Source organism: Microchirus variegatus, assembly GCF_963457635.1.
Source record: "Microchirus variegatus genome assembly, chromosome: 2".
Classification (NCBI taxonomy): domain Eukaryota; kingdom Metazoa; phylum Chordata; class Actinopteri; order Pleuronectiformes; family Soleidae; genus Microchirus; species Microchirus variegatus.
Genome location: NC_139803.1, coordinates 17716344 through 17732007, shown reverse-complemented (window position 1 = coordinate 17732007; position 15664 = coordinate 17716344). Strand labels below are relative to the sequence as shown.

The window sequence follows — 15664 nt, the reverse complement described above, 5'->3', positions numbered from 1 at the left end:
AGTTTGGTCAGTTTCACGAATCACTTCGTGGAATAGTCAACAACATGATTTCAAGAATTAGATGATCTGCAGTTCTACTGGGTGACTACATAATAATAATAATAATAATAATAATAATAATAATGATACATAATAATAACAATGATTCCAAACGGATTAGATAAAGTAGAGAATATGTAAAAGGAGGTGGTCAGTTCATATCACATCACAAAAATATGTATGTACATTTTTTTTGTTAGTGAGCAGTCACCTGACTACCACTCCAGGCATGTCCACCCATGTTCTTCTCCATATATCTCATCTTCTTCATAAAACATGCCATCCTCATGCTCCTCCTGTTGGCCCCCGAAAAACAAAAGACTTGGTGTCATATTTTAAACATCAAACAATTAAGAAAATGACTAAAATATATGTAAAAAAAAAGGACAAAACAGTGAACAACAAACAAAAAACATTCTGTGTATTTTTTTTCTATTGTCAGAGAACAGAGTTGACACTGCGCTCAGCAAAGCTACGTCACTGACCTTTGGGACCTCACACGTGTTATAAGGAGTGCCTGGGAATGGAACATGGTCAATTCCAGTAGCCATGTCAACAACAATCTCATCCTGATGCATAGGGATAGGCGGCCCCTCGCGCTCCTGAAGGGCCAGTACAATTACAGTTGTGTTGTCTGCACGGAGCATGCGTTGTTTCCAAAAAAGTAACGCTGTAGCTCCAAGCCGGCGTGCACACGACATTCCTTTTGGTCCCTACAAAAAAACAGCAGAAAGAGAAATAAGTCATGAGACATGATTAACTTAAGTCGAGTGCTTCTAAAGCTGGTTAAACTGAAGATCCTTTTCAACCTCATTTTGAGAAATTCAGCATGTACATGCATCGGTTGTGGGGCAGTAGGAGCAAAAATGGCCCCTTTTCCTATAGAACAGGTCTGGACAATGTTCTTTTAAATTAGATCGTTATTGATCTAATTTAAGCAAGGATATTTTTATTTAATTGTCTTCATCGTCGCACATCTACACTTGTCCTCGCACCGGCATACACACAGACGAACATGTGAACGCACACCTCCAGCACGACGCAGAGAGAAGAGGACAGACAACATGTAGCGCTGACCCCCACTGCCTGAAAAACAGGCGAAAATATCCTTCTTTTTTTTTTTAAGCGCACCCAAAGTGATTCTGGCAGCTCGATAGAACGATAAACAAAAGTAAGTAAGTAAATAGATAGATGAATAATGAAACTAAAGTAAGTAAGTTGAAAGTGGATAAAACCAGTGCAAATTAGTTGTTAATAATTGTAAATAGTTGTATGTAATTGTATCTATAATTTGTAAAGTTGTTTGAAATTACTGGATCAAAAAATGTCTACCTTCGGGATATTTTCTTTTTTTTAAATAAAAGCAAAATTCAAAATCGAAAAAACCTGCAACAACACAGAACAGATTGTGCATAACTTGTTTCATTACGTACCACCATTTTGTCATGGCTACAACACATATTAACTGCATTTTTGGGAGGCATCATATTCCATAGACCATCACTGCCGAGGATGATGTAGCGATGTCTTTTGGGGTCAAGGGTCATCATTGTGGTATCGGGCTCCGGAGAAACCACAAACTCCCCACTGTAGAAATCATAACTCCAGAGATCACCTGTAAGCAAATCATGAATCATGTCACTTAGGGAAGAACAATTACAAAAAACAAATTATGATACACAAAGAACACACAAAGAGGTTGTCAGCCGGCCACCGGCTGACAACCTCACATAATCTCAAGCAAGTCTCCATGGTTACCGTCTAAGTGTGGGTATATCAATGTTTTATCTCTATCATGACATGAGACAAGATACAGTCTTATATTTTGGATATCATCATATCATGATAAAGTATCTGCTAGGACTTGTGCTTCAGGGAGCATGCACAGCTAGGTCTTGAAATGAGGAGGTGCTTGAATTTGCCAATGCACACCACATGGACATTTGCGTCATATGGGCCATAGCTGACCTATGTAAACATGCAAAATTACAGCCCAGGTCTAATCCCAAGAGAAAATGTGGGAATCTTACCTAGGGATCGAGCCACAGCCAGGAAGGGGATCTGGTCAATGACTGTACTCCTCCGAACTGGGCCATTATGTGTCAGTCTGGGCCTCTTCCACACAACACGGTTCACCCCAGATTTCTTCATTACACTACAATAACAAAACAGCAAACATCAACCCAATCCAAAGCCTTAAACTCTGACTAAAAATAAAAAAGCAGTAATGTTATAGGACTGATTTCATCCCTGATTTTATTGATGCTGTGTAACGCAGAGTTGTCCGGCCACCAACTCACCTGCCACCAAGACGTTCAATCCTTTCTTTTTCTTTAGGAAGTTCAGGTTTGTGGTCTTGTGTAAGTTCGAGTGCCTGGAGTGTGATATCAGAGTCATTCTCTTTCACTCCAATTACCACTGCTGAATCCCCTACATGGGCAACGTACATGTGAACTCCACGGATCACAATCACGCTAGCAGTGGTGCCCGATGTGCTGGGCAGGCCGGTTATAGTCTTGGGCCATTCCGCTGTTAGAGGACAAAGGGAAAAAGACAGATTCAGACAGGATTCAGATGCCACTCAGAGGGCAAATGTGGTCATAGCTTACAAGAGGTACAACAGTAAAGAAGTGGTTCATCCTTGGCAATAAATAGATGGAGGTACAACATTAATAAGTCACATATTCAATTCAATTTTATTTGTATAGTGCAATTCATAACATTATCTAAAGGCACTGTTCATGTTAAAGTCAAGACAATTATTACAATTATTTTAATTATAGAAACCCAACAGGAACACATTGAGCAAGCGCTTGGCATCAGTAGAGGGAAAAACAAGTCAAGTCAACTGAGGGTACATTTTTAAGACATAAAAACACATCAAAATAATTTTAAATTAGGGCTGCACAATATCACCTTTTTGTCTTTAAAATGTATAATCGGATATTGATAAATACACAGCGATAAGCCACTATGACTAATTACTAAATCCCTAGGCTGAAGAAGCTGCTATCCTTGACTTCTTGCTTGTATCTTCTCCAAGTATTGTTTTTTAATGTTTATTTATTTTGTACAATGAAGCTAATTTGTATCTACATCTGTATCTACATCTGTTGCAACGCGAGTATGAAAAAGTAAGGAAGCTTTCTCTATGGACAAGACTCAATGACCAGAGAACATTATGCTATCTTTACAATATATAGAGCTTTCTGAAAGGACAAAGCTCCACCTTGCTGTCTCTCACAAGTAGCTTAGCTGTTATGCTTCTGCCTTCCCTCAATTAGTTGTCAAATTAACTCATTGGAAATGTCGCCTGGTGGTGACACATAAACAAAACACTACTACCCTGAAAAACACAGCTGGTCATGTGAAGCTGATACCCTTCGGGAAGTACACATGAAAACTAGTTCAGGAGAATCCACTAAAGATTTTTATTGTATAGGCCTTTAATCCCCACAGAACAAGCACTTTTGAAAGCACAGGGAAAATCTCCACCCTTGTGTTTTTGTGTAAACAACCAATACGCTACTTTTGGAAAACTATGACATCATAATCCCACCTCTCTCTTGCTCTTGCTGTCACTATCGCCATCGTCATCTTCATCTTGTGTTTGAATGTTGTTTAGTCAGTTATCTATATGGTAATTGATATATTCTTTTCTAAATCGCCCTGGCTTGCTTCATTCTGTCTCCGTTTCTATGATTGTATTGTGACATAAATTTATTCAAATCAAGCTTTATTTTGAAAATGTTGTACACAGCACACATACTGCTCAAGCTCTCTCCTTCTCTGTTTGGGATGTAATCCTGTAGCAGCATTACAGCGCCACATACAGGCCTGGCATATGTACTACAGCATTTAAAGCTCTGAATGTAATGACATAACTTCCTTTGTTTATCTTTAAAAGTTACACACTACTGCTTTAATAAGAATGCAGCCTAACTTTTTTTTCTGCTGTATTTTTAAGATAAAGAGTGATTTTATGGGCTTTTGCTTTGAATTTTAGGGTGGCATGGGGGTTGGTACAGTTTGTATGACCGAATTCTGCCTTGAAACACCTCTGCTACCAGTTTGGACTTCACAACAACTACTTTATAACGAGAAGTGTTGTCAACAGTGTTTACTTATGTGATGAAAACATGCATGCTGGTCAACTCTGTAGTGTGAACGTTGAGTGGTGGTCGCGGAAATGTAGGTCAGTAGCTAGACGACGACAACAACAATAGGGCAGGCAGCATTTTTACACACAGACGATGACAAATAACGGAGAGCTGATGACTTACGTAGCTCCTTCCACATCGCATGGTGACAAGCGATGAAGCCTTTGCGTAGAGCTGCACACACTTCACTGTGATCCTTGGACCAAAATCCACGCTGCCTCTTCAACAAATCCCACAGATTGTCGCGCGCGAAGTGTGCAGCCTCGCGACCCCCGTGTCCGTCGAACACGGCGAAGAAAGCCACCGACTTGCGCGTGTCGACGACGTGCTCTTTTTCGTGCGGTGCCGGTGCGAGGTTGTTGCCGCTGTCCTCATTCGAGAGACTCTCCACCCACACAGCAGAGGCTGGAGCAGATTCGGCGGCAGCATCGAGCTCAAGTGTCTCGTTTTCAGTCTGTGTTGTAGCCTCACCCTCCGGTTTTTCTGCTCCTCCGTGTCTCTGCGACTTCGGACAATCTTCAACTGGCGCCGCAGTCGGCTCGTACTCGATTTTTATATCGACAACATCCTCCATGTATTTTCTCCCTCCTTGCTCGGAATACGCACTCATGCGAAATATTATCATCTCGTCCATGACTGTCTACGCTTGGCAATACTTATCTAAACGACTGGAGGTAACATGTGGTCGCTAACTGCGACAACCCGAATTTTTAAACCGATTTTGCCGCGACGGTGTGGCCGAAGGTTTCCTTCTTTTTTGTTTATCTCCTACAAGCGTCCACAAGACGTCCCGCTGTACGTAATGACGTCATACTCCCACCTATGGCACCACGCGCCCGCCTCGCTCTGATGTTGCTTTTACTGGCGCTCGGAAACCTAGGTTTTAAACTGGCGGAAGTTGTTTAAAAGCGATTTTAATAGTTAGTTGATTGATCAAATTGTGTTCAGACTCCAGTCAGTCCAGCTGAAAATAGCATTTAAAGGCCATGTGTATGACGGGTTTACAACATGAGTATACTACTTACATACCAATGTTTTTTATTTTATTTAACAAGGAAAGTCCCATTTAGATACAAGCCCTCTTCTTTCAGGGAGTCCTGGATAAATGGTTACAGAGACGAAACACTTTCAGATATAAAACTTTAAAAAAAATAAAAAAATAAGAAGTTAAAGGAGAGTAATAAAAGTAAAGTGCTGCCAACAAAATCCTTAATCTTAATCTAAAAGAATATGCTTCTTTGATGGTCCATAAAACGCCTTTGAAGGAGTTTAAATAGGCAGTGTCTGTAGTGAAAGTATATTCCATGTCAACTGTGCACAGAAGGAGAAAGCACTTTTACTAAATTCTGACTTCAAACGGTAGACCTGGTGCTGTAGCTGCAGATGTGATATGATAAGAGTTAGAAATATACATAGGTAGTTTTTACCTAACAAGGCCCTGATAGAAAAAACATTGTATGCATTATGCATATATGTATATATTCCTCCTCTGATTAAGAGACAACCAACCTACAGATTCATATAAAATACAATGGTTAGTGTGTGAACCGGCATAAGCGTATTGCAGCATGATATACAGAATCCAGTGTGTCCACCATTATCTTTATTTCCTATAGGGGAAAACATTTCTTCAAACAATAGAAGAAACACAGCTTTGGTTTCAGTAAAGTTGTCAATATGTACATTAAAATCCCACTTTTCATAAAGCCATATGCCTATGTATTTGTGACTCTTTCTATACAAGAACCATCTAGTGTTTAAAAAAAAAAGAAAAAAATCAACTGGATTGGAGGGGGTAGGGCTGGACTGGTAATCTGGCATAAACATTTTGGAGAATCCAACCGCAAAATTAACAGCATGTAGCAGCACAGGATTGTCTAACATTATTGATAAGCTCATGATGATGACAATACTGATATTAAACCAGCAGTCGGGGCAGAAGAACTGTGATTCAGGACTTCAAACTGTAGAGGGCAGCATTTACCTCTCGGTGTACAGCCTGCTGGATTTAAATAGAAGAAGTAGGAGAATCGGTGACATATTGGTTGTGTGGGTTAGACCATCTGTTTTCACACATCACCTGACTTCAGTGTCCTCCTGAGAGATGATCCAGACACAGCTACAGTGTAAATGCTGACATCTGTTGATCCATATTTGATATTGCACTTTTGGAAACTAAACCTAACCCTCTATCATCTTTATGCATTAATGATGATTTGACATCAAACCTCATCATGAGAACGGACGATCACAACATATCAAAAATATAAAAAAAAACATCCAGAGGCTCGTTGGACTGGTTCTGACGTCACTTTGACTGTGACGGTGTGAGGGTGTGACTCTGTGTCCTCAAATCAGACACAGAAAGACAGCAGGACAGACAAGGGACAATCAGCAGCGTCTTGTGTCCATATGAAGGTGGTCAGTGTGTGTGAGTGGACCTGAGCCTCAGTTCAGCAGGTGAGAATCTTACTTTACAAATCTGACACTGTCTGATCATCACAGACTCTTTCATCACTATGACTCCATGTAATAATGTCTGCTATATATTCTGGACTGTGATTGGCTGCTGCACATATAGATACATGTTATGTAGGTTCTTTCTATAAGTGACAGTGATTCTCATGCATCATATGTTTGTGTCTCCTCAGTAAAAACACTGCTGAATCTTTATAATCTGACTTTCTGTTTTCAACATTCCTGCATGTAGAGTCTGAACTGGTCTGACAGCTTGCCCTGCAACAATTATAATAAAGTTGCTATTCTATTCTATCAGGAAATCAACTCTGAAGGAGTTTATTACAGTTCATAAGTCTCTGTCACATCTGCACTGCTTCAATATTAAACTAAACTAAGTTAGAAATGAGATTAGCATGTTTCTTTCTCTGGTCGAAGATTTTGCAAAAAAGGACAAATCTGGAGTTTGTGATGAGACATTTAAAGCGACACAATGTATGATATGCTGTAACATAGTGGACTGTACACTAGTAGTCCTGATTCACATTTCAACACGATCATTGGCTTGTACATGTTACTGCAACATACAGTATTATCTTAGGAAATCGTTTTCACAAACAATACAGTTTACAAACTGTAGGGGGACCCGAGAACAAATCCTGTTACTTAAATTAATTTCCATTAATAACCATAAATGTGTATTTGGATTATACTATCAACAATGATATTTATCAATAATCATATTGATATGATTCTATAGTTTGATGCTGAGGAAGCCTGAACACAAAGGTAAGTTTGACCAATGGACTCACCTGTGAAGGGCTGTAAAGTGTGATGCTAACAGTGTCAGTGAGTAGTTTTATCATCAGACTTATCAGGCTGCACTGAGGATGCTACACTTATGTTTGCAGCAGCACACATATTAAGAAGAAGAAGGAGCCATTTATTTAGATGATTATTGATACTTAGCTTTGGTGACTCAAGTATCACCAGCCCAGAGCCAACCCAATAATTGTGTTCACTGACCAGCTTACATTAGGATAATGTGGTCCAACCTTGCTAGCGGAACTTGTAATGAGTGTGTTCTGTTTTCCCAGCAGGTGGCACTTTGCTATGTATCAGACAGAGGAAAGAGAAGAGGAAGCCCCCCTCTCTAAAACCACTCTGTGTGAGGAACATGAGGCTCAATGGTGAGATAAGGGTCTCATGGATCACATGTCTTGTCTATATGTCACAGCTCAGTGTTGTATTTAAACATCATGTCCTGTGTTTGTAGCAGGATCCATGAGCAGATACCAGACTCTGCTGGACCAGGACCCAGCTGTGCGTCCATGTTGAGTGACTGGTCCATGGGTCAACCTGTGGACTTCAAACAAGGACAGAGGTCAGGTTGGGTGGAGGTCTTCACAGGTCATCCTGTGAAGACCTGTCAATCCTGCCAATCCTGCCACAACCCAAATGTCCCACCATTATTGTACAGATATGTACAATATTTGGAAGTTCAAACCCAGACCTGTGCAGAACCAAAAACATGTCAGTCAATTAGGATAGATTTAATTTATACATGTCATGCCCTGTATTTGTAGAATCCTTCAACAGGGACCAGACTCTGCCAGACTTGGAACAGGACCTGAACCCAGCTGTGTGTCTGTGAAGAGTGAATCATCTATGGATTATCATGTTAACTTTGGAAATAGTCACAGGTGAGAAAAACGAGGGCTTTGTTGTTGTCTTCAGTTAAACAGCATTTTTAAGAATGTATTTATTTGATTAGGAACCAACACGGAAAACCAGACTCTCCTGGACCTGAACCCAGCTGTGATTGGTCCATGGGTCAACCTGTGGACTTCAAACAAGGACAGAGGTCAGATTCAGTGTGGTGATACTGAACTTGAAATAAACAAGTAAACTAGTTCAATGTCTTTAGATTTTAAAACAGAACGGATGTGCTAAATATATATTGAAACATATCTAGATTTCTTTAATATGTTAAAATCTTGTTTATTTTCTCTACATACTACTGATCACCAGGGGGCAGCTGCTTCGTTCACTTGTGCCATAGGCAGGCTCTGATTACAACGAATAACTCCACAATCTCACCACAGTATCGGTTAACGCAAAACAATAATACAATAATACAGTCTTTTTATCTATTGTCCTGAATTTGTAGGAGGATCCATCAACAGGGACCAGGCTTTGCCAAATCTGGAACTGGAGTGATGAGAATGAAGAGCTTATCACCTGTGGATCTTCTTAGCAACTTCAAAAATAGTCGGAGGTAAAGAGAAAAACTAGACGTTTGTTATTTTCAGTTAAACAGCATTTTAGGAATTTGTTCATTTGATTTTGAACCAACATGAAAAACTAGACTCTCCTGGACCAGAACCCAGCTGTGTGTCCATGAAGAGTGATTGATCTATAGTTTGTTTATTACCTTCAAGGATGGAGAGAAATGTCCACCAGAAGGAGCCTTGTCTATTTTAAACCAAGTTTAATAACACAAACACATTACCTGTGAAGGTTCTCAGTCTTCCAGGCCATAGTCTTTTTCTGTAGGTGACTGGACTTGCTTGAGTTAAATCTGAAGACGTTTCATCCATGAGACTTCTTCAGTTCAGAAGTGAAGAAGCCTCACCTACAGCTAACTATTACATATAAATTATGTGTTTTTGATATTTTGCTATTTGATATTTTATATATCCTTGTTCTTCTTATTCTTCTCTTTGGTGGTCCTAACTTATTTTCCTCTTTGGGTTTCCCCTAAATGTCTTCACCCTGTCCTTGTCTCTGACATAAATCTAGTCAGAGCCCATGATCGGTCAGAGACACCATGGCGAGTCTATCTGGTTGTGTCTTTGAGAGTTCACACATACAGACAAGAGACTGTCCTTGAGGGACTTTTCACTTCAAGTTATAAAAATGTTATGTGAACTTGGCTGAAGAAGAAATATAGGTGCATAAAAAAATAAATATATTTTCTCCTCAGAGTTGAACGGCAGAAGACAGAGGTTCTCAGTGGTCAGTCTGTCCTGCAGCATCGAACAGACCTGGACTCCATATTTATGGTGTGTGTACAAATATGAGTCCTGGTCCTGACAGTCTGGATGCTGCTCTGTGGACCTGCATTATTTCACTCTGTTACTGATCATCAGAGGTTAAACTTCATATGTTGTTCTGTTCCAGCTGCTGGAGGAGAACATCATTCGCTTTGTGAAGAATGAGCTGAAGAAGATCCAGAAGATTTTGGTTCCAAATCACACAGAAGTCTTAGAGAGTCAGAGGGAGGATAAGGACGTGTTGGACGGTGAGGACGAGGAGCAGAGGAGGAGCAGCAGAGAGGCCTTTCTGAAGATCACAGAGAACTTCCTGAGGAGGATGAAACAGGAGGAGCTGGTTGACCGTCTGCAGAGCAGTAAGACTACTTTTAATATGAAAGGAGGAACATCTTATTATTTCACTGATCCACTCATTGATTTGATCTTGTGTTCCTTCAGAAACCAAAGCTCCAGCATGTCAACGTGAACTCAAATCAAACCTAGAGAAAAAGTTCAAGTATTTGTTTGCGGGAGTGGCTAAAACAGGAAACCCCACCCTTCTCAATCAGATATTCACAGAGCTCTACATCACAGAGGGAGGGACTGGAGAAGTCAATGATGAACATGAGGTCAGACAGATTGAAACAGCTTCTTGGAAACCGCACAGAGCGGAAACAACCATCAGACAAGAAGACATCTTTAAAGCCTCAGCTGGAAGAGACGGACCAATCAGAAGAGTGATGACAAAGGGAGTGGCTGGCATTGGGAAAACAGTGTTAACACAGAAGTTCACTCTGGACTGGGCTGAAGACAAAAGCAACCAGGACATACACTTCACATTTCCCTTCACATTCAGAGAGCTGAATGTGCTGAAAGAGAAGAAGTACAGTTTGGTGGAACTCATCCATCACTTCTTCACTGAAACCAAAGAAGCAGGAATCTGCCGGTTTGAGGACTTTGAGGTGGTCTTCATCTTTGATGGCCTGGATGAGTGTCGCCTTCCTCTGGACTTCTACAACACGGAGATCCTGACCGATGTCACAGTGTCCGCCTCAGTTGGTGTGCTGCTGACAAACCTCATCAAGGGGAAACTACTTCCCTCTGCTCGCCTCTGGATAACCACACGACCTGCAGCAGCCAATCAGATTCCTCCTCACTGTGTTGACATGGTGACAGAGGTCAGAGGGTTCACGGACCGACAGAAGGAGGAGTACTTCAGGAACAGGTTCAGAGATGAGGAGCAGGCCGTCAGGGTCATCTCCCACATCCAGAAATCACGAAGCCTCCACATCATGTGCCACATCCCAGTCTTCTGCTGGATCAGTGCAGCAGTTCTGGAGAACATGTTGAAAACCAGAGATGGTGGAGAGCTGCCCAAGACCCTGACTGAGATGTACATCCTCTACCTTGTGGTTCAGTCCAAAGTGAAGAAGGTCAAATACGACAGAGGAGCTGAGACAGATCCACACTGGACTCCAGAGAATAGGAAGATCATTGAGTCTCTGGGGAAACTGGCTTTTGAACAGCTGCAGAAAGGAAACCTTATCTTCTATGAATCAGACCTGAAAGAGTGTGACATCGATATCACAGCAGCTTCAGTTTACTCAGGAGTCTTCACTCAGATCTTTAAAGAGGAGAAAGGCCTTTACCTAGACAAGGTCTTCTGCTTTGTCCACCTGAGTGTTCAGGAGTTTCTGGCTGCTCTTCATGTCCATCTGACCTTCATCACCTCTGGAAAAAATTTGTTTTCAGAAACACCAACAACAAGCCAGTGGTCCAAACTGTTGAGAAACAATCCTGAACTGAATTATTTGCACCAGAGTGCTGTGGACAAGGCCTTACTGAGTCCAAATGGACACCTGGACTTGTTCCTCCGCTTTCTCCTGGGTCTTTCACTGACGACCAATCAGAAGCTCCTAAGAGGCCTACTGACACAAACAGGAAGTAGCTCACAGACCAGTCAAAAAACAGTGCAGTACATCAAAAAGAAGATTAGTAAAAATCTGTCAGCAGCGAGAAGCATCAACCTGTTCCACTGTCTGAATGAACTGAACCATTGTTCTCTTGTAGAGGAGATCCAAGTGTCCCTGAGATCTGGAAGTCTGTCCACAGAGAAACTGTCTCCTGCTCAATGGTCAGCTCTGGTCTTCATTTTACTGTCATCAGGAAAAGATCTGGATGAGTTTGACCTGAAGAAATACTCTGCTTCAGAGGAGGCACTTCTGAAACTGTTGCCTGTGGTCAAAGCCTCCAACAAAGCTCTGTACGTGGAACAATATATAAATATTAATAAGACCGATTCTAAAGACCACAATATAAACATGTTTAACCTTTGTTTCCTACCTCAGGCTGAGTGGCTGTTCCCTCTCAGAGAGAAGCTGTGAAGCTCTGTCCTCAGTCCTCAGCTCTCAGTCCTCTAGTCTGAGACACTTGGATCTGAGTAACAATGACCTACAGGATTCAGGGGTGAAGCTGCTGTGTGATGGACTGAAGAGCCCTCACTTTTCTCTGGAGACTCTCAGGTCAGGACTCTGTTTGTTTGACAGTTGATCTTCTACATCCTGATTCCTCTAATTTAGGGTTTATCATATATTCTTAACTCCAGTCTGTCAGGTTGTCTGGTCACAGAGAAAGGCTGTTCTTCTCTGACCTCAGCTCTGAACTCCAACCCCTCACACCTGAGAGCACTGGACCTGAGGTACAATCATCTCGGATACTCAGGAGAAAAGCTGCTGTCTGCTGGACATAAGAGACACTGGAGACTGGACACTCTCTGGTATGCTCCTCCTCTGCTTTGTGTTCAACCGCAATTTGTACTAATGTTGGACAGAGAGTAATTCAGACTGTTTCTTCCTGCAGGATGGACCATGGCGCAAAGCAGAGGTTAAAACCTGGTCTCAGGAAGTGTAAGTATGGATTTAGAACAGGAAATATCAGCATATCAGCTGATCACCATTAAACTGCAGCTGTGTCTTGTTGTCTTCATCAGATTCATGTGAACTGGAACTGGACACAAACACAATGAACAGACATCTCAAACTTTCCGACAACAGGAAAGTGACCAATGTGGCCGAATATCAGTCATATCCCGATCATCCAGACAGATTTAGTCACTTTCCTCAGGTGCTTTGTAGAGCTGGTCTGACTGGTCGTTGTTACTGGGAGATCAAGTGGAGAGGACAAGTTCTCATAACAGTGAGTTACAGAAGAATCGAGAGAAAAGGAGGCCATTCTGACTGTTTGTTTGGAGATTATGATCAGTCTTGGAGTCTGATCTGCTCCGATGATCATGGTTACTCTGTCCGCCACCTAAAGAGAGAAACATCCATCAAGTCATCCTCAGTTTCTCACCGAGTATCAGTGTATGTGGACTGTCCTGCTGGGACTATGTCCTTCTACAGAGTCTCCTCTGACTCACTGATCCACCTCCACACCTTTGCGACCACATTCACTGAACCTGTTTATCCTGGGTTCTGTATCTGGTCTGGTTCCTCAGTGTCTCTGTGTTCTCTCTAGGACCTGAAGAAACAGCATGTTCGGTGGTGTGGTGGGCAAGGTTTCACTTTGGTTTGTGTTTGAGTCACTGATTGTGACGTTAGAGAACTGTTTGTGTTCACACTGACTTGTCTGACATGTGTGGAGTGTCCAGGACCAGGACAGAATAAAAGTTTTTTTTTTTTATAAAGGTTCCACCTGGAACCCTTTTGGAGGGTTCCACCAAGAACCCTTTTAAAATCCTTTATTCAGGAAAGGGATTTCAAAGGGTTCTCTGGATCAAAATGGTTCTTACTGGAATCATTAATGTTATCAAGAACCCTTGAAAAACCCTTTCTTCAGGAAAGGGGTTTTCAGAAGCAAATGTTTCCAGGTAGAACCTCAGCCCTTGTAGAAGAACCCTTTTGGAACCCTTATTTCTCAGAGTGTACTAAATGTGTGCTAGAATGCAATTAGAACAGCTGTTTATCATGGATGATTGTCTGCTTCCTGTAGCAGCCTCTGCATTAAAACCACTTAGCTTCAACTCTCTATGAGACGGCACAGAATAGTTTTTTTCCATGCTGGGCTTCTGCATGATGATCGGAGGGTCCTTCTGGAAGGCGGAACCAGAGTTCCTATTTCTGCTTGTACGTATTATACTCTGTGAATAAAAAGACTTTGAACATTTCCTGGTTTCAGTTTTACATAATTATCACATTTCCATGTTACAGTGTGTTCATTCTTTATCAATGGGTTAAGTTTGGGGGTAGCTAGCAAACTGTACATAATGATCATGGCAGACAATCCTAATATTGTTCAACACTTTGAGAGGAACTTCTACTGCTTAACCCTGGCACTTCTTTGCTGATCACATAGGAATCGGAGACGGCTCAGCCCTGCGCCAACAGAACCAACCAGAAACCCATCCGGAATTGCCTCGGGCTCTGCATTTTTTTTCCGACATAGAGTCAGTGTTCTCCCTATACCGAACGCCTGTCAAGACGCTACATCCCGGGGCCCAACGTAACCGTGGACAAGGAGCTGGTGCCTTTCATGGGTGAGAGTTCTTTTCCTTTTACTCTCATCTTTTTCTTTTACTCTTCTCTGGGTATTGATGCTCCAACAACTTTTTTGATTAGAGAACAGAATGTCATGTTGCATCTCAACAAACTTCCAGGTGGATCAGCTACTAACCCCTCAACGATGAGGAAGTTATCAATAGATTTCTACAGGAATCTCTTCAATGCTGACTACTGCAATGAGAACTGTGTGGAGGAGATTAGAGGGACTGCCTTAGCTGGATGAAGCAGACGTGGACTTTCTTGAATCCTCAATCTCCTTGGATGAAATAACAATTGCCATTCAACATCTTGGGAATTGATGGACTTCCCTCAGAATTTTCTGGGAAAGGACCTACCAAGCAATCGTCTTACTGTCTTTCGCCTTCAAGTAGCACAGCATCTGTAGTATCACTGTAAACAACGATGCAGTGGAACAGCCTTCCTGCTGTGAAAAGTGATCAACTATGATCAACAGCTGATTCTTTCAGATCTAACTGGTATGGAATTCACAACATCACATTTTTATCAGTCTGCTGTTCATGCACGGAGCATGGAGCAAATATTATGATTGCAAATTTGATCAGCACATATAAATATACACTTTATTGCACAACAACATGAGGTAATGTCAGAGTTCAGCAAGTTTATGACAATTGTATGATGGGGTAAACATTCATTTTTTTCCTTTCCCATCATGAAAAGCGTTTTCATCTGTTATCAAAATGGATTTGTGATTTGTGACTTGACAGGGTAATCCCACCTCTGCTAAAGGTTCTTTTCCGATAATGAGTGGGTGTCAGCATGCATCAATGTCTGAGGTCGCAAGGGAGGGCATGGAAAAAGTTACAGGTTTGTACTCATGTGTATGCCTTCATGTTGTTTTTGGACAGCACAGCAATAATAACAATTTTACTTCATTTGGCACTGACATTAATGACTACCTTTCTTTTGGGATTCACTTCTGTCAAGGAAAATCTTTCTTTACAGATCTTTGTGTGTTTGTGTGCACGCACGTGCCTGAGAGAGAAGAGAGAGAGAGAGAGAGAGAGAGAGAGAGAGAGAGAGAGAGAGAGAGAGAGAGAGAGAGAGAGAGAGAGAGAGAGAGGGCAGGAAAGATGTTTAATTGGATTTTCCCACATTATGTTTTCCCTCAGTGTCTCCATTCCTTTATCCCCTAATACCCGAGGTTCTGCCCTTGACTTTAACCCTAAAATCCCACCTTTTAAAACCAAATCCTCTTCCTTTCTTTCTTTCTTTCTTTCTTTCTTTCTTGTGTTTGTGTCCTTTCATAGTCCTGTCCTCGGAGAGGTCCTGTCTGCACACAGGCCTCTATTACTGATGAAGAGGCAAAGTGATTTCCATGTAAATGGTGTCAGAATGTCATTTTCAAGTGAAGCTGCAGAGAAAATGAATTCCTAAAGACAGAGGAGATTAC

At 41.6% G+C, this 15664-nt stretch overlaps 2 protein-coding genes across 2 annotated transcripts; one reads left to right on the top strand and one right to left on the bottom strand.

The window, feature by feature from the left end:
• Nucleotides 1-254: 254 nt before the first annotated feature.
• On the bottom strand, nucleotides 255-4833 carry LOC310940369 (protein phosphatase 1D-like; the record flags this gene model as incomplete). The annotated part of the gene is made up of 6 exons (XM_083905320.1): nucleotides 255-335; nucleotides 525-752; nucleotides 1473-1654; nucleotides 2070-2194; nucleotides 2340-2568; nucleotides 4323-4833. 6 exons carry the CDS (start codon nucleotides 4831-4833, stop codon nucleotides 255-257), a joined length of 1356 nt encoding a protein of 451 aa, XP_083761446.1.
• A 5152-nt stretch (nucleotides 4834-9985) lies between these two features.
• LOC310940358 (protein NLRC3-like) lies at nucleotides 9986-13207 on the top strand (the record flags this gene model as incomplete). The annotated part of the gene is made up of 5 exons (XM_083905308.1): nucleotides 9986-10068; nucleotides 10151-11954; nucleotides 12040-12213; nucleotides 12297-12504; nucleotides 12707-13207. Exons 1-5 carry the CDS (start codon nucleotides 10032-10034, stop codon nucleotides 13205-13207), a joined length of 2724 nt encoding a protein of 907 aa, XP_083761434.1. The 5' UTR covers nucleotides 9986-10031.
• Between the last annotated feature and the right edge of the window lie 2457 nt (nucleotides 13208-15664).